The sequence below is a fragment of the Eurytemora carolleeae genome, unplaced genomic scaffold (genome assembly GCF_000591075.1).
Source record: "Eurytemora carolleeae unplaced genomic scaffold, Eaff_2.0 scaffold1110, whole genome shotgun sequence".
NCBI classification, from domain to species: domain Eukaryota; kingdom Metazoa; phylum Arthropoda; class Copepoda; order Calanoida; family Temoridae; genus Eurytemora; species Eurytemora carolleeae.
The window spans coordinates 40,488-60,004 of record NW_019397028.1 but is presented as its reverse complement, the minus strand read 5'-3'; the positions used below and the strand labels follow the sequence as shown (position 1 = coordinate 60,004).

The 19,517-nt window shown below is 32.6% G+C and overlaps 1 protein-coding gene across 1 annotated transcript; it reads left to right on the top strand.

Annotated features, from left to right (window-relative positions):
- The first annotated feature begins 26 nt into the window (after positions 1-26).
- LOC111711243 (nucleobindin-2) lies at positions 27-18,799 on the top strand. Its single transcript, XM_023485539.1, has 10 exons — positions 27-224; positions 1,868-1,984; positions 2,418-2,553; positions 5,022-5,067; positions 6,651-6,717; positions 10,672-10,752; positions 11,691-11,783; positions 17,888-17,955; positions 18,354-18,396; positions 18,636-18,799. Exons 1-10 carry the CDS (start codon positions 50-52, stop codon positions 18,797-18,799), a joined length of 990 nt encoding a protein of 329 aa, XP_023341307.1. The 5' UTR covers positions 27-49.
- The last annotated feature ends 718 nt before the right edge of the window (positions 18,800-19,517 follow it).

The following is a 19,517-nucleotide window of genomic DNA, read 5'->3' as shown; positions in this document are numbered from 1 at the left end:
TTAATACCCCCCCCCCCCCCCCGTTATTGCGCCCCTGAACTACAGCTGAATGTTTGAATGTTTGAATACTTTCAGTACTATTATATCGTGTTCTACTATGGCTGGATGGACTAGAGTTACTAGAAATACTTATTTTATTTTGATATTAATAATGATAAAAATGGTTTCACTCACTGCCACCGATACGGGATCAACAAAAGAAAAAGATGTAATAGAAAATGATGGTAAATATACGCCGGGGACCGAATCTAATTAATTTGAGCAAGGTCGCTTAACTACATTCTACCGATCCAAATCCTGAATCACCGATTCAAAGTTATAGAGTCATAATGATTTGAATCGGGGATTCAGTATTTAAATGACGGTATGTAGTTCAGCCACCTATCCGATTCATTAAATTATTTCCTTGTTTCAACATATAAAAATTGCTAGCTAGAGTTGGGGAAAGGGGTGAAGCTAACGGAAATATTTCTAAGTTAACGGAAATATTTCTAAGTTAACGGAAATATTTCTAAGCTAACGGAAATATTTCTAGGTTAACGGAAAATTCCACAAATAATTCGGACACTCATTACGTTATATAAAAAAACAGAAGAATGATGAAATAAAAACTTTTAAAAAGCCAAAGTTTAATTTATTAAAGTTTTATATTTTAAAAATGTAACTTACGAACAACAATTTTGTCATTCTCAAACCTTTTCCGACGTTTACCAAAACTTTAAACTTTATTAAGGTGGTAGGGCTGGTTTAAGTATACTTTATTAAGGTGGTAGGGCTGGTTTAAGTATACTTTATTGAGGTGGTAGGGCTGGTTTAAGTTCTCTAAACCAACTGAAGTTTTTGAAAATTTCCGAAAAAGTTTGTCCTAACACCTAGTCCTGGGGATTTTTTCACAATAAATAAACATCTTGACTTGAACGCTTTTTCACTCTTCCATCTTTAAAATTGAAAACAATGTTCAGTGTTCTTAAAAAATAAAAAATAAATTAAAATTGCCCGACCCAGGCTTGAAAGAATACAAAAAAGAAAAATTCACCACGAAAAAATCGGAAATATATTCAAGGCCTTGTAGAGTGATTTAATTTTTCAAAAAATGTCAATATTTAATTATTTTTTGTAATTGAAACTTTTTTTTCAATTCTCACTAATCAGATCTATTCCTCATACAATTTTTATATTCTTGAACCCTCTCCATTGTTTTAAATTGAAGAAGTTTGGTATTGTAAAACAACTCGACTGTCGCAACCTTAGGCATATATATTCAAAATTATAACTTGAAAACCGCAAATGAAAAGTAACCAGCATCCCCCTCTAGGCTCTAGTTAAGAGTGTTTAAGTTGTATATTTTAAAATTCATGATGAAGTAACATTTTTTTCATTTTATAAATCATTTATTTTATACTTTATGGGACAAACAAAAATTCACACGGAAATGAGACCCATTTTGTGATGAGGAGAAGTGGGGGGGAATAGGATATCTACAGTCTCATAGAATTAATTACTTTTTATGTGTTTGTATAAATTACCAACATACTAATTCACGTGCATGTGAACATTTTGTTTTGAATCTTTATAACAGAAAAAATATCAAGGGAAATAATAATTTTCTTTAAACATTTTTTAAAAAGTGAATTTTTACAAGTTATCTTTTTCCACCATAATCTGAGTATGTTTCCCTTTTTTCGATTGACAATCCATTTTTTTAGTTTTATATTTTTGTGATTTTTTTAACATTTTTAATATGGATTTTGATGGTTATGATATCGTTAGACCTGAAGAGGGTCAACCCAGACCGAAATATATTTCATACTCTGTGAGGTTTGGAGTGACTTCAACGCCAAATTTTAAAGCAATATTTACTGTTTAGACTCTATGAACCATCTACCCGAGGCGACCTTCCAAAAGTATGCCCACCGAGTGTTTTATATTCTGGAGAAAACAGAATGGAAAAATATTTCCCATAACTGGTGGAGGAAGAGAAACGGTAAATTTAGTTCATAATTTCTGATAGGGACTTTTATTGACACGTTTTATTTTAAGAGATTTATATCAAATCCACTCTTTCAATCTTTATCTCTTCAATAATATGCAAGTTTCATAATTCAATTGATAAAAATATTTTAAAAATTAAAAACATGGATATCTCGTTTAAAATTGATTAAAGGTTACGAACCGAATTAAAACTCTAAAAATGTAGGATATAGTTGGTTGATAAAAGGGTTTATGTGTCTGCCATCGATTTAGAAAATAACTCACTGAACTAATTTCTTAAAGACACTCTTAAAATAAGTAGTTATTTACGCATACGTTTGAGCTTTTATATCTTCGGTGGTCCCTAACAAACTATACAATACAACGACGACTTTTAAACTAAAATAAATATTTTGGATATAGTCTAATGTGCAGATATATTATAGATCCCCAGAGTGAATTAACTGAGAATGAGATAAATGAACTAGTAACATTATTGGACGGTTTATTGGAGAAGGATTCAAGCAATTTGACACAAAAGGAATTAAATTACGTCAAGAAACGAGAAATTGATCAAATAAGGTAAAATTCCAAACTCGGTAAAGGCCCTATAACACACAAAATCAACAAGTACGAAGCCTCACATTTAATTTTGAAATCAAAAGACCCCTCCTAACCCTATAAAGGCTGCGGGATCTGGGGGGGGGGCGTCCCTTACCCACCCCTAGAAACAGGCCTTAGAGTATATAGATTGTAGTAAATGCCGTACTCTTAAAAGTTTATCCCCCCAAATTGTATAAGCCCAGGTACAACCAGTCCGCTGCGCTATCCAATTCAACCAGGACACAACCAATCTGGCTCTTAATGCCACACAGGGACACACGCGTAGCTTTCAACCTAGCTATTCCTCAGACTCTAAATGGCACACAGGGACACAAGCAAAGCAATAAACCTAGCTATTCCTCAGACTCTAAATGCCACACAAGGACACAAGCATGGGCTATATTTTAGCCCTTAATCAATCATAACACTATAACGAGGTATGATCTCAACCCGAATTATTTCAACGGAGTACAATTTCTCTGCAATGTAATCAAAGCGGAGTTCTGATTTTAACTGATCTCTATTTACAAAATCTATATTACATGTTAAGTTCCAATACGCATTCACAATATTACGTGGAATTAATCTGATCACAATCGTCGCAGTATAAGTTTTACGTAGTTAAGGATTAACGCAGTTAGATCCTTAGACAAGGTACAACGCTTTTTATGTAGGTATGTTCAAAGAGCATTTATTACATATATAGGGTTGTAATGCACGTTTTTAGCCCAATTTTTCAAGGCCAGCTCATTGTAAAAAAATATACGATAACTTTCATAGTTTGGTCGTTAAGCAGGGTTGAAAAAAATCCAAAAAAGGTAAAACAAACGTAAAAATATATTTTATCAAGATTTGACACATGTTGTTTCGTCTATTTTTCAAGAGCTTTTTAAAAATATAGTTTTTAGATCTGTAGCTTTAGTCACAAAAATTTATTGGCTATTTCAGATGTTTTTTTTACGCTAACGGGACTTTTTTCCGCCCTGTACCCTATCATATGCTTTAGAAAAATGTGTGCAGAAAATCCTTTAAATTTTTATTAAAAGTCAAATAATTTAACGGTAATAGTGTCAAAATAGAGAGTGCTAGGGCAAAAAAAAGCCTGCTTAGGATTAGAAGAAACTCATCTTATAGATAAAAACACAAAGAACTTTTATTCATTTTTTTATTTTTGGTTGTCCACGAAACATCAGAAATTTTACACAAAGGGGTTGAACATAAAAAACATAAAATTCCTTTGCAACCTGATGGATTAAAGCTTTAAACTTGGACTGCTTGATTAAAAAGAAATATCAGAGAACTGCGACATCAGGTTACAAAGATATAAATAAATGAAAAATAAAATTCCTTTGTCTGAGATTTAAAAACAGTGATGAACAGTATATAAAAATGTTCTTGACCTTTTTTTTTAATAAGGTTCAAAATGTGAATTTTTTAAATGTTTTACAAAAACATCAGGTTGCAAATATATATTAGAATTTATGGCGAGTATTTACTTAAATTTTCAAAATATCTCCATTAGTACGTTAAACGTAACGATCATTCTTCTTTTCGTTCGTTACGGAATTTTTCTTTAAATCTGGGTTTGTTATTTGCCAACTGCGGCGTATGTTTTTCTGATCTTATGTTTTTCTTTTACTTAAACGAACACAAATTCATCTTCAAACTATTTGTTATTTTTATATATCTTCGTCGTATATCGAAGTATGTAAATCGATCACAATTTACTCCGCTTATGTAGAAAAATTGGAAAGTACCTTTCACATTAGATGAAAGGAACTGAGTTTTAGCAACAATCTTAACTTTGCTAATCCTTATATCTTTGCATCCTGATGGTGCACACTTTTAATATTTCAAAATTAGATCATTTTATCCACATAATTTAAAGTTTGAAATATTAATGGTATACCACATCGGGTGCAAAGATATAGGGGGTGAAAAATTATAGTTTGTGACAAAAACCCATTTTCTATGACTTGTACAATGTACATGTCTGCAGTATCTTTTAAACACTTTTTCATTGAGTTTTGTCGCTTTAGAGGATTTTTTTTATTTAAATCTTTGAGTTTCAATTTCAATACTTTTTTTTTAAATTATGCACTTTCCAGTTACCAGCACTCTTTTTCCTTTCTTTCATTTCCAGTAGGGGGGGGGGGGGCAAATATTAATATGTGTTTTACATCCAGTTTTTCAGGGAGTTTTTAAATATGTAAGTTTTAAAAAATGTATTGGGATCTCCCGGGTTAGGGTTAATGAAAAAATGTGTTATATTGTATACAATATAAAATCAAGAAGTTTCAAGATGACAGCGTCAAAAAAGAAGAAACCAAAAACTTCCATTACTTATTTTAGTTCTGAACAAAAAAATACGCTTTGATATTAGTTTCTGCAGAATTCGTTTGTTATATATGTACTATCTTGTCCAAACAAAATATATTATTATTTAGAAGAAGAATACTCCCGAGAAAAAAGTATCTTCAAAAAGATTTTCAGGTAAGATATCGAAAATTAAAACAAGCTAAAGGGTCTTCCACGTATTATTTAATATTAATTAATAATTCCGGCTGTGAACAAAAACCTGTTATTTTAATATCATGGAAAAATATCAATTTTGTCAATATCCTTCCTTGCTTGTGCTGCAATATTCCGGTATATTTTGAATCGGTCATTTAACACTTTCAATAGACACTTGAAAATAAGTCGGCACTACGAAAGTCCAGGTTGTACTCATAGTTACTCCCGCCCTTTACCCGCGCTTCGTCGTAAATTACGAATTTAGCTATTTTTCCTACACGAGTCCACTAAATTTAGAATCTCAAAACCAATCTTTAAGAACATTCCCGTGGTTCTCCCAGGTTCTCCAATAAAAATTTGAGACAAATAGGTCAAGGGGTTCATGAGTTATGATCGGACATTCAAACAAAGACGATAACTAAATATCTATATATAAGTTGTCACCAAAATTGAGTGAACACAATACCCTTTTATACAAGTCAAATAAGACTTGGTCGCTTAAAGGAAGTGACCAGCTATGTATGGTAGTTGAACTGAGTATGTAGTATTGTGGACAAATTCTTTAGGATTTATTTGAGACATAAACAACGTTTTAACAATCTATAATTACTGAGTTTGAGCATAAAATCTACGTTCAAAATCGTCTATTTGAGTGGATAAGTTATGAGAATTGTTTTTTTTTTTCAAATTATTAAGTAACGACGCAAAAAATATTGTAAAAATTCTATAGTTAATACACAATAATTGGATGTTTAGGAACATATCTCTAAAAAGAAATTTATCAACAAATCAATGTTAGACTCAATTTTTTCGTTTTCATCATTATATTGGATTTCTTATTTTCTCTAAATTTGTTCGTAGATTTCTAGAAATTCTTCAAATAAAAATCTGCAGCAAATATTTGTGCATCATGAGAGACAACAGAAACTAATAATTGAATAAAATTACTTATTTTTCGATGATAAGAGTTAATTTTTATTTTTTCAACCTGTTCTAAACAAATAATTAGTGTATTGTAGAATTTTTATTACATTTTTTGTCGTCGTTATTTAAAGATTTAAAAAAACGATTCTTAAAACGTATCCACCCAAATTGATAATTTTGAACTTTGACTTTGCCCTCAAACTCAGTAATTATAGATCTTTAAAACGTTAATTATATGTCTCAAATAAATACGAAAAAATGTGTTTACCATACATTGCCGGTCACTCCCTTTAAACATTTTATTTTAGAGAAGTGTTTAATTGTTTATTGTAATGTTGCATTAAAGTTCGAAAGTTGTAATTTCTGTTTTTCTATTTGTTTGTTTGTTTGTCCGATCATAATCAGGAACCTCTGAACCGATTTGCCACACATTTTGGTTGGGGAACTCAGGATGCCCACTGGAATATTCTTTGCTTATGGTTTTGAGATTCTAAATTAAGTGGGTCGACTTTAATCGATCAACTGCGGGTAAACGCGACGGTAGTGACTTTTTAAGTAACCCGGCAGCGCTGGGTTCCCAAGCTAATATATATAAAGAAGAAGATTCAAATTATATGACTTAATTTTTATTGTTTTAGGAACCAGATCACTTAGACATGACAAGAATAAAGTTTGATGGCCAGGACTGGAAACTTCTGATACGAGGGAGGTCGTTTTAGAGTCCACATGTTGAACATATATAGGACAGATTTCGCAAAATTAGATTCTAGATGTTGGAAATTTATAGGACAGATTTCGCAAACTTAGAGTCCACATGCTGGACATTTATAGGACAGATTTCGCAAACCTAGAGTCCACATGGTGGACAGTTATAGGACAGATTTCGCAAACTTAGAGTCTAGATGTTGGACATTTATAGGACAGATTTCGCAAACCTAGAGTCCACATGGTGGACAGTTATAGGACAGATTTCGGATAGATGATAGATGTATGCCATTTATAGGACAGATTTCGCAAACTAGATGTTGACAATTTAGAGGCCATATTTATTTACAGAATTAGAGGCTCGATATCATAGGAATCATCGAATTCATAGGATAAAGATTAAAAATTCGATTGATACAAATAGTTCAAAGAAATTGAGTGTTTCTCATCCCAATCTTTTTGAAACCTGGTGGTGTACCGTGTAAACCTTTGATTTTTCAAACTAAGATTATTTAATTTAACAGAATTTAAAGTTTCAAATGACTAAGGTACACGACATCGGGTTGCAAAGGGAAAGGCATTAGAAAACTAGAGTTTGTTGCAAATACTCAATTTATTAAGAGGATAGATACAATTTTTAAACAGATATTACAAATTCAATGGTGGATATAGATAGTATTGAATTGAGACTTTGCCACAAACTCTTTGAAACCCAATGTTAGATATTTCATACTCTGTGATCTTGCTATTGCTACATGTGTTGCATAAAACATGCTGGGTCAACTCTACACTTGGAAGCCGGACTGGACAGTACAACTGACTGCATATACAGTACGTGTTGTACCAGCACGGATCATGCTACTTTTAGACTGGCATGATGTTAGATCAATTAATCTAAATTTGACATAAACCTGTAGAAAATACCCTACTTCAGAATGGTTTCTCTAACCCGTAACTATCAAAGCACTATTCAGTTTCACTTAGCTATCAACACTAAACCCGGACACAAACTTGTCAGCTATCAATGTCTACATGTACACAAGCATGTAATCAATCAACGCTAAATCAATGAGCGCAATCAGCTATCAATGTCCTCCACGGACACAAGCACGTAACTGATCAACGCCAACCAATGGTATTGATCTGCTATCAATGTCTACACAGACACAAGCACTTAATCGATAAATGCTAAAGTAATGGGCACAATCAGCTATCAATGTCCTCCACAGACACAAGCACTTTATCGATCAATGCCAAACCAATGGGCACAATCATCTATCAATGTCCTCCATGGACACAAGCACATAACTGATCAACGCCAAACCAATGGGCGCGATCAGTTATCAATGCTTCTCCATTGACACAAGCACTTAATCGATCAATGCCGAACCAATGGGCACAATCAGCTATCAATGTTCTCCATGGACGCAAGCACGTAACTGATCAATGCCAAACCAATGGCCTTGATGAGCTTTCAATGTCACTCCATGGACACAAACACTTAATTGATCTACACCAAACCAATGGGCTTGATCAGCTGTCAATGTCCTCCATGGACACCAGCACATTATTGATCAATGCCAAACCAATGGGCGCGATCAGCTATCAATGTTTCTCCAGGGACACAAGCACTTAATCGATCAATGCCGAACCAATGGGCACAATCAGCTATCAAGGTCCTCCACTGACACAAGCACTTAATCAATCAATGCCACACCAATGGGCGCGATTAGCTATCAATATCCTTCAAGGACACAATAAGCAACTATCAATTCCAAACCAATGGGCATGATACTAGCAGTAATAAGTACGGAGTCTCTATATCAACTGATGTATTTGAGGTTTATATGTTACAAGTTAAAGTTAATAGAAGTAATTACAATTTCTACATGGTTATCTATATCACATGATTAAGGCAATCATGCTATGTATTACAGCACAATTGAAATAGGCACAATTAAGATGTACATCATTATATATATCACATGTTAAAGCTAATCATGATACATATTCATTTGAAGCGTAGTTCAAATGAATAATGGGTTTTACGGAAAGTTTACAACATAGATAGTTAATAATGTACAACGTACTTCATGTTTACAGAATATTGTGTTACCCGTTATTTATTACATACCATCAGATTGCAAAGATAAAGAGATTAGAAAACGTGAGTTTGTAACAAAGATTCAATTTCTTTAGAGGATACATATTACAAAATTAGGTAAAACATGTGAAAATATGGGAAAAGATATATGCTGGTAGAAATCCATTAGTTCTCCAACCTGCATCAGATCAACATGTCCTCCTGCAAATATATTGGTAATAAATGTTAATTATGTCCTAACTAACCAACTTCTAAAGTGGTGACCCTAAGATAGAAGTACAATGACGGACATTCAATCAGTTTCTCTTAAACTGTCCCAGTTCTGGCCTGATGGTGATAAATATGGTTTCAGCAAGCAATATCAATATGCCATCCACAGCATCACTGAAAAACAAACCAAATATCATCATGTCGTAACAGCTTTTCATTATGAGATGGCAGTCAAGCTTCAAGATTTCTTCAAAATGTTCCGGAGGAGAAGCAGTACACGGTTCTGAAAAACTGCCTCCTTAAGAAGTTTAGTTATACAGATTTAGAAAAGGCAGAAATGGTTCGTTCAATGCTTGGTCTTGGTGACAAAAAAACCATCTGACCTCATGGATGCCTCACTAGCTGTTTGCCCTTCAGGTCAAGAAATGTCTCCCTTGTTCATTAATGAATTTCTTTGCAGAATACCTGGAGATATATACGCGGACACCTTACTTTTAGTTATAAGGACCCCGAGCTCTTCCTCATCAAGCTAGCCTTGTTTGGTCTTTCCATTCCAAAAAATAAACTGAAACTATTTACTCCAGGAGCCAACGATCTACTTAACTAATTCCTGGAGCTCATGCCTCATAGGCTAATCTTCAGCTTCTCCTGGAGCTAATAAGCTGATCATCAGCTACTCCTGGAGCTAATACTCTAAACATCTCCTGGAGATAATAAGCTGATCATCAGCTACTCCTGGAGCTAATACTCTCAACATCTCCTGGAGATAATAAGCTAATCTTTAGCTATCTAGGAGCTAACAAGCTATGCATAGTTACTCCTGGAGCTAACAAGCTACTAAACTAAAACTAGGCACTCCAAGAACTTTAACATACTCAAAGATATTCTGGACTCCAGTTTTCTACAGGTTGAATCAATGCCGGCCTAGCCATCACTACAAATGATTCAAATGGCCCACTGGCTAGCCTTACTTAAAGTTGATCATGACGTGAGAAGAGGAAAGATCAATAACTTATAAGAAATCCAAATCAATCTTGTCCTAAACAGCTCTATATCCTATGTTAAATCCACATCAGTCTCAAACTCCTATATGGACCCCGTGACTAGGGGGGGGGGGAATTCATGTAGAGGATAGATTTTTTCCTTAAATCCGAACTAGGAATCCTGGAAGGGAAAGGAGAAAAGACGGGAAAAGATATATGGTGGTGTAAATCCAGTAGTTCTCCAACCTGCATCAGATCAACATGTTCTCTTACATAGTAGTTTATTACATACAAAAAGGAGATTTGTCTTAACTTCTAAACTATTATATATTCGAAAATTAGAGAACATATATTTAAATTACATATAGAATTGAAAGAGTAAGAGGCGAAACTTTAAGATTTAAAGACTTTTTTGATCCAAAAAAAAAATATCATGGAACAAACTGTTTCAGATTGATCTTTTTAGTTCAACAACTTTTTGTTGTTATAATACATAAAGCTCCAATTCGGAATTATTTAAATTGTGTAATAAATAATATTTTTGAATATCCACTATGGTAAGAAGAATACAAAAAATCCGAAGAAAACATTGTTGAAAATAGAGAAGAATAACAAGAACTTAATAATAACATTTCAAAAACGACCATTTTAACATAGCCTTTGAAAAACATAGAAGAGAATGGACACATCTAAGAGAATTAAACTGGAAGCAGTTTCAGATGGAGAAATTATTTCAGGGTAAGATAGCAATACTTTACAAATATTCAAAAATTAAAGGGACTGTAAGCGTAATTTCAATGTTTATCGAGCAGAGAGAGCTTGATCAGTCAAAGGTTGAAAGGATACCATTGTGAATCAGAAATGCCCCTCTTCAAATGAAAGGTCACTTGAAATTACCCTTACAGCCCCTTTAAGCACCTCTAGTTAAAGTAAATTCAACATTAGGTCCAAGTCATAAATATTTAAACTATCACTGCTTATTAAAAAACAAATTGTGAAGAACTAAATTTGAAAAACGACTTACAGATCGTTTTTGATAAATTTTAATATCACAAATAAAATTCTTCGACAATTTTCACATAATCCAAATAATCGGGCATTTTCAAACTCTTGTCTTCTTTTTTGTCCTCGTAAAAATTACGGAGCTTTCAATTATTTTAACAATCTTAGACAATGTTCAATTCTTCTCTCGTGGGACACCCAGTATGTTCTTAAATAATAAAACTTCTGCTTTCTTTGTCTATTTCTGTTCTATTTCTGACTCCTTTTTATTAGTTTATATTCCTGATCTGGGAACTTTTTAATGTTGGATATCGGGATTTATGCTTGATCCTCTCTTTTTCTTAATCTCAAGATTAAATAATGCTTGTTATCCTCTTGTTATTAATCTCCAGATTAATTAACCGATCGGGATTAAGGATATCACAATCTTAAGTTTTCAGCTAAGGTTATATTTCTTTGGTTCTTTGTTCCTTTATTCCTTTTTATTTCTTTTCTGAGCTGAAAACTTTAGAATGGTGGATATCAAGATCAGTTGCTTGATCTCCAGATTAAATAATGCCTGTTCTCCTTGTAATTAATCTCCTGATTAATTACCCGATCGGGATTTCTTTATGATTTTAGCTTTATGTTCCAAAATTCTTGGATAATATCATCCAAGTTATGAATAATTTCAGAAAAGCAGGTTCTCCGGCATATGAAGAACGATGTAGAGAGGAAAAAAGAGATTGAGAGGATTGAGAAACATAAAGCTGAACTTTCAAATATAGGAACTCAACATATTTCACAAATTTGTTTTTATCAGTAGTCAATGCTTTATCAAAAAGGAGTTGAGTCTTTTCCACAATCTCTGATTTTTAAATCTCTTTACAACTTTTGTTTTAAATTTAATTAGATTAAATAATCTAATTTCGAAATATCAAAGGTTTACATAATCAGGATGTAATAATATAGGGATTAGAAAATTTAGCGATATTTATTTGGATGGTTTAATATATTCTTTAACTTTTTATCTTTTATATTTGGTTAAAGGAACCTTTAAATTTAACATTTCAATTTGACCCTTTAACTAAATTGTTTCAGGCCCGGTTCATTTGAAAACTGACTTGCGGATTTATGCAGAGCAGAGACAACTGAGAAAATTGAAAATAAAACAAACTATACATGGCTTGTCTGTTAGGGTGTCTATATGTATCCAACAAACGTTAAAATGGCTAAACCGATTTTTTTTTGTGGTTACTCACGATCCCAGACCTTAAGGTTTTGTTTATTGAGTTTTCAGCTAAAGTGCACTATTGCCTGTACGTGGAATTTTAGAAACACTTTCGACAATTTCGACAAAAAAAAATTTGATTTTTTAGTCTATGTTTCCCCCAGGGCCCAGGGTACCCACGGGTTTTAGAAAAAAATCAGCCGACTCGGCCCACCCGTTCGGCCAGCATATAGGTAAAATATACAAATATACATACATATTTATATATATATGAGCGAAGAAATTTATAATATAGATTAAGCTTTTAGACTTTTCATTATAACACCTGCTCTCAAAACGAAAATAAAAATTATGTCTTGTTCATAATCCGAAGAAATAGATATTTATTGTGTTTTTTTTGAAATACAGCTCAACAACTTTCAACTGAAATAAATAATATGAATTTGAACTCAACTGTTCATGGGTTCCTCTACTTTCTTGTAAATTTAAATTAAGTTTTAAGCCTTCATGACTCTCTTTCTTATGTAACTGTGTTTTTCCATCCCTGAGCATAATGAATTCCGCTCTTTTCATAGATTTCAATTAAGGAATTTTTACAGAATTATTTCTTTAAAGGGAGTGTTCGCGAATAATAAAAGAGGGTATAGGCTTAATGCGATAAAAAAGCGCTTTTGATCGCTACTAATTTTACTTCTTTCTGTTGCGTCATAAGGAGAAAATTGTTAAAGACGTCTCATACCGAATAACTTAGCGCCAATACAAATTTAGAAAATTGTAACATACGACTTAGACCGTAAAAAATCAATAATATCAAAAAAATGGAATTTCTGTATTTGTTACAGAACAAATAGTTAATAATGTACAACACTGCATGTTTACAAAATATCATGAGACCCGATATTTATTACAAGAGCGTGGTGAAAATTAGGGTTATCTTATCCCTTATTTTCGACATACTTATTTATTTCCATGGCAACTCCACATCTTCATATATTCCATTCTAGATTTCTGTTGTAACTTGCGTACATACTTCATTTGTACACTGTTGTAGACCTCCTTAAGATCGAACCTGATGACAGACATTTCTAGATTTACTGTAACATTTCTGTCTAGGATCCATTTTAGAAATCTGTCCTGTAGCATCCCAGCAGGATTCATGATGGTGTACAGGGCTGCATACAAGAACATTGACAGATTTGCATTTAGTCCTAAAAAAGAATTACTTGCAAGAAATCATCTTTATTAATTCAGTTTTTTACAGATTAATTGGTGAGGTAAACATGGACTTATCACAAAGGTTTTGAAAAAAGCCTGAAAAATGCGGGAAAACAAATTTTTCCCCACATTTTGTTGTTTGATTCAAAACTAGATCACAATTCAGCTCTGCATGCAAAAATCAGAGAGAAATCTCTATTAATAGAGTCCAGAATTGAGTTTCCCGACCCAATATTGATGACTTTAGACAGGGGGAAAAATCAGGGGAAAAATTATTTTTTCCCCACTTTGGTTATTGATTTAAAAACTAGATCACAATTCAGGTCTGCATGAAAAATCAGAGAGAAATTTCTAGTAATAAAGTCGGAAGGCTTCTATGGCCTTTAGGAAGGAAAAAATGCGGGAAGAGGGGGAATTATGTAAGGAGAAAGGGAAATGCAATATAGAGTCCAGAATTGAGTTGACTGTCCCAAAGTTAGTGAGTTTAGACACCCCACATGGACCAATCACAAAGTTTTAGAAAAATGTCCAAAAAATGCGGGAAATACAATTGAGGTCTGCATGCAAAAAATCAGAGAGAAATCTCTAGTAATAAAGTCAAAAGGCTTCTTTGGCCTTTAGTTGGGAGACAATTCGGGAAAGGGGGAGAAATGGTATAAGAATAGGGGGAAAAGGATTATAGAGTCCAGAATTGAGTTTTCCGACCCTATGTTTATGATTTTAGACACCCCACATGGACCTAACGCAAAGTTTTTAAAAACTATGACCAGAAAATGCGGGAAAATCAGGGGAAAAATTATTAATTCAAAAACTAGATCACAATTGAGGTCTGCATGCAAAAAATCAGAGAGAAATCTCAGGTAATAAAGTCAGAACGCTTCATTGGCCTGAGGAGGGAGAAAATGCGGGAAAGGGGGGAAATGGATTATAGAGTCCAGAATTGAGTTTCCCAACCCAATGTTGATGACTTTAGACACCCCACATGGACCTAACACAAAGTTTTTGAAAAAATGTCTGAAAAATGCGGGAAAAATTAAGGGAAAAATTATTTTTCCCCCACTTTGGTTTTTGATTAAAAAACTAGATCACANCCCCCCCCCTCCACCCTTTGTATGGAAATGTGGACATTCCCCTTTAGAAAGTTTAATACTAAAGTATAGCAACTCATTATTTTACAGAACTTTTAAGCTATAACTTAAATTTCGCGCATTCTTTAGTTTTGGACTCTGGTGATCAATCTTGTTGTCGCACTCCTTATGAGTAATTTTCTTCACGTACTTCTGCATGTTATTGAACTCCTTCTTGGGTTTATCATAGCACTGGCTCCTTAACACCACCTTGTTATATTTGGTGTTTCACTGCGTCCGTATCGAGTCTGGCACTTCTTTCCATTCTCAGTTTGGCACTTCTACATCTTGGCACTTTTGTTCTGGAATGAGAAAGTTTTTAAGCCCTTGAACAGTGTTGTTTATCCTGATTATGACACTCCTCTTGTCTGCATGAGCTCTTATGGTTTCCTCCTCTTCTCTTTGTTTCTTGTCTAGGTATTCCTGTCTCTGGCTTTCAACATGTGATAATCTTTTCAACATTTCTTCAAATGCTGGTTAGACCCTTTTCAACATTTCTCTAAAAAATCTCCTGTTCCATAGTTCTTAGATGCTAACCAAATAGGATGAAACAGCACTATCACTTTTCTAGCTGATCCTGTGATGCAGAAACACAGTATCCTTTTCACGCCATAATCTGAGATTGATTTCCATTTGTAGTTAATCAGATGGGTTTCCAAATTCTTGTACCATTTGAACACTTTCTCCAGGTTTTCAAAATATTTTCTCCATTCAACCATTTGCAAAATTTAGTCAAGTAATCAGTTACCTTTTTAAGCATTGCAACTATTTGCCAAAAATTGCAATATCATAGATAACTATTATATGCAGAATAGCACAATCTTGCACAAAATGAAATTTGCACAAAAATGTAGTGCAACAAAAGCAAATATTTCTGCTTTCTTTCGCAAAAATTGCTCAAAGGTTTTGTAAATGGAAACCCTACTTGGGGGGTAAAATCTAGGTAAATAAAGCAGTTGACACTCAAATCCCTCATAACACACTTTAAAAATATATATAAAAAAAAGAGTTGAGTTTATTCTATAATACCCGGATTACAAATGTTACGGACCTATCCTATGTGGTCCCAGAATTACAGCTGGAGAAGTGCTGAATTTAGTTATGCATCTTGTATCCTACAGGGGAAGCAAAGATTGTACATAATTTAAGAAAAAAAACTTCATTTTCAGCTTGCTGTACTGAAATAAGGAGTTTAACCCCTTGTGGGTGTACAAACCATGCACAATGATACTGGTTTTTTTGTCCACCAGATGTGTTGACTAGACTGCTATGGAAGATTCCTCTCAAGGGAGCTTCAGTCCTCACAACTCCCCATTTTGCATACAGGTGCAGTTATGGGTTTTTTCTTAATCCCCCTTACCTCAGAAAGCGTATAATTAAGAAGGTCAACAGGGAGCAATCCCCTGTACACTTCCTCCTACAAACCTTCTTATTTCTCTCCTACCTGTTTCACAACTTGATGTCAAAAGAACTACTTGGAAAGTCCTTTAAGTGTAAAAACAAGATAAACAAGAAAGAAGAAGAAAACTTTGAACAGGAAAATTAGAAGGGGATTTGAGCTTTACACTATTTTTTTCCACCAATAGCGAATGAAGACAAATACACAGGATGGCAGTCGTCACAACCCCCCCCCCCCTCTATGTATAACTACCCAAAATAAAACATGCTGGAAAATGTGTAGAAAAGCTGACTCAAGCAAAATATGAAATCAACACAAGGGGAGATAGTAGTGACCTTGCTCCTCTCACCCCTCAATTTGCTAACTGCAAGGACATCCAAAAAATTATTTTCAAAACTAGCCAAGTATGATTGAAGGATGGATGAAGGATGGACAATCAAGAAGAAATAGTGAAATACTAGAAATTTAGAAGTCTCAAAATATTTCCACCTGATATCATATAAAAATTTTAAAATATTGTTGAATTTGATTGAACTAAATTATTAAAGCTAAAAAAAATTTCAATTCACTTTATTGTTTAAATTCTCGGGAACTATTTTGAACTTTTAATGAGGCTTTGTGTTTTTTTCTTGTATAACTGTTTTCTCTTTTAACTTAATCAAAAAAAAGTTTTTTTCCAGTCTTTTGATTTAAAATAATGAATTTTTTTATTTTAATATTAAACTAAATTTGTAATTTTTAAATTGTAAAGAGCATAAAACCTGCCAATTAACCGTATCTCTGGTGGGGTACTTGAAAACCAGGATATTCCCATGTTTGATGTCGAAATATGACAAATGATACATCATTGGAAAGCTCTTGCGCTCTACTTTTAGAATCTGCAAAAAAATTAGCAAATTTGCAAAAATTGAATTTTTTATCGAAAAATCCAGTTATATAGTAAAAATGTTTACAAAGAAAAAATTTGTCCAAAAAATGAAAAACTATACATTTTTGAAAAGCCCTTGACCATGCCATTTCAAATATGCAAAAATTTTGCTAAATTTTAAATAACCTGATTTTTTATCAAGAAAAACTAAAAATGTGCAAATTTCCTTTGACAGGTTGTTTGCAAAAAAATTTGCAATTTTTTTCTCGCAAAACTTAAGCAAGTCATTTCCTTATGTCAAAGGCTTTCCAAAAAACTAAATTTTATCAAAATCTGACAAGTGGAAGTGTGTCAAAACAAAGATTTAGTTTGTTACAGGAAATAGCAGTCATTCAGGCAGTGTGCCTGAGGACTCAGGCAGTTAGTATTAAAGCCCGGTTTTAGGCCTAAAGGGAGGGCTTTGGGGAATGTAGGAAAAAGTCAGAAAATTTCAACAGCCTCAGACTAATACTTTTTGAGTTATGCAAAAAAAACTACAGGAGGGGGGGTCAACTTGCCCCCCCCCCCCCAGCAGGAATAGGGTTAAGAACAAATCGTGTTTAGGAAAGTAATTAATGGAACAAAACGACCATGTCCGGAGAAGCACCTCTTTTAGCAGAAAACTAATTTTCTAGAGAACATTTTTAACCTTTGACTAGAGATCAGCATGTTCAAATTTTTTTCATTAAGTTCATTCATCGTTGGTGAATGACATTTCATTCCTTATTTTCAATTGTTTAAAAAAAATCATTTTGTTCATTCTCAAAGTTATTTTTCATTTTACATCTATTTCGTTCGTTTTCTCACTGAATAATCGTAAGGTAAACTCGTTTGTTAAGAAAAATCGTTTGTTCAGAATAGTCGTACGTTCAATAAAATGATTTTTTCAATAAAATCCTTTATTAAAAAAATCGTTGGTTCTGTAAAAAAACGTTAAAAATCGTTAAAAGATAAAAATCGTGCATTTAGTAAAAAAAATTGTTTTTTTCTTTTCTGTAAGAAATGATATATAGAGTTAAAGCATCCGCTAACGAAGAACCAAGTTGAGGAGGTTTGGGAGGAGAAAGACAATTTACCAAAGGGATTTCTAGATATATATCTAGATATCAACATTTTTCCCCATTTTGGGGAAAGCTCCAGCCAGAGAAAGGCCTGCAGCCCATAAAATCATTGTTTTCTATAAGTCTTTTTTTTATTATTATGGATTAAATAGTATACAAATATGACAAATTCTCGACTTCTTTAATTTGTTCATATTCTGTTATATTTTTTTTCACAGTTACCAATGCTCACTTACTTTGAACAAATAGCAAAACAGAAAAATATTTTCTTCTTAATATCGAATAAATGAAAGTACTTCAAAAGTAGTAAACGTGTGTTAAAATTATCCGAATCCTAATGTTAGGAATATCTCACAAATGTTTAAAAAATATTTCTTCTAATTGAGTTTTTAAATATATATATCATAAACCTTAACAGGAAGAGTTTAACGAAAGAACTTTCTTTGCTCTGCATGATTTAGGTAAACTTAAAAGTTTGAAAAAATTAATTTCCCCCATGAGGGGGGGGGGGATAGGGCATGCAAGTTCATTGTACAGATTAAACCATTTAAATGCATTTCATAGTGATTTCTTGACGCACTCTCTCAACTTTGGTTGCTTATTTTTTAAAATATTTTTTTGAGAAACCTGAATATTCTAAAATTTGCTATTTGAATTATTTGAATTTTATTATTCTGTTTTTCTATTAATAATATTTCAGATAGTAACGGGTTCTTGGATGAACATGAAGTTAATCTAATCTTGTTGGTAATCCATCTATTAATGGGACTGTTCACACATTCAATCATTGGAATGTTTTATTTACACATTTACACATTTACACATTTACACATTTACGCATTTGTTAATTTAATCATTTATTAATGGGAATACTAGAAATTTAGAAGTCTCAAAATATTTCCACCTGATATCATATAAAAATTTTAAAATATTGTTGAATTTGATTGAACTAAATTATTAAAGCTAAAAAAAATTTCAATTCACTTTATTGTTTAAATTCTCGGGAACTATTTTGAACTTTTAATGAGGCTTTGTGTTTTTTTCTTGTATAACTGTTTTCTCTTTTAACTTAATCAAAAAAAAGTTTTTTTCCAGTCTTTTGATTTAAAATAATGAATTTTTTTATTTTAATATTAAACTAAATTTGTAATTTTTAAATTGTAAAGAGCATAAAACCTGCCAATTAACCGTATCTCTGGTGGGGTACTTGAAAACCAGGATATTCCCATGTTTGATGTCGAAATATGACAAATGATACATCATTGGAAAGCTCTTGCGCTCTACTTTTAGAATCTGCAAAAANATAATAATGATAATAATGATAATAATGATAATAATGATAATAATGATAATAATGATAATAATGATAATAATGATAATAATGATAATAATGATAATAATGATAATAATGATAATAATGATAATAATGATAATAATGATAATAATGATAATAATGATAATAATGAAAATAATGATAATAATAATAATAATGATATCGATATTAATAATAATAATGATAATAATAATGATATCGATAATAATGATGATAATGATGATAATGATAATAATGATAATAATGATA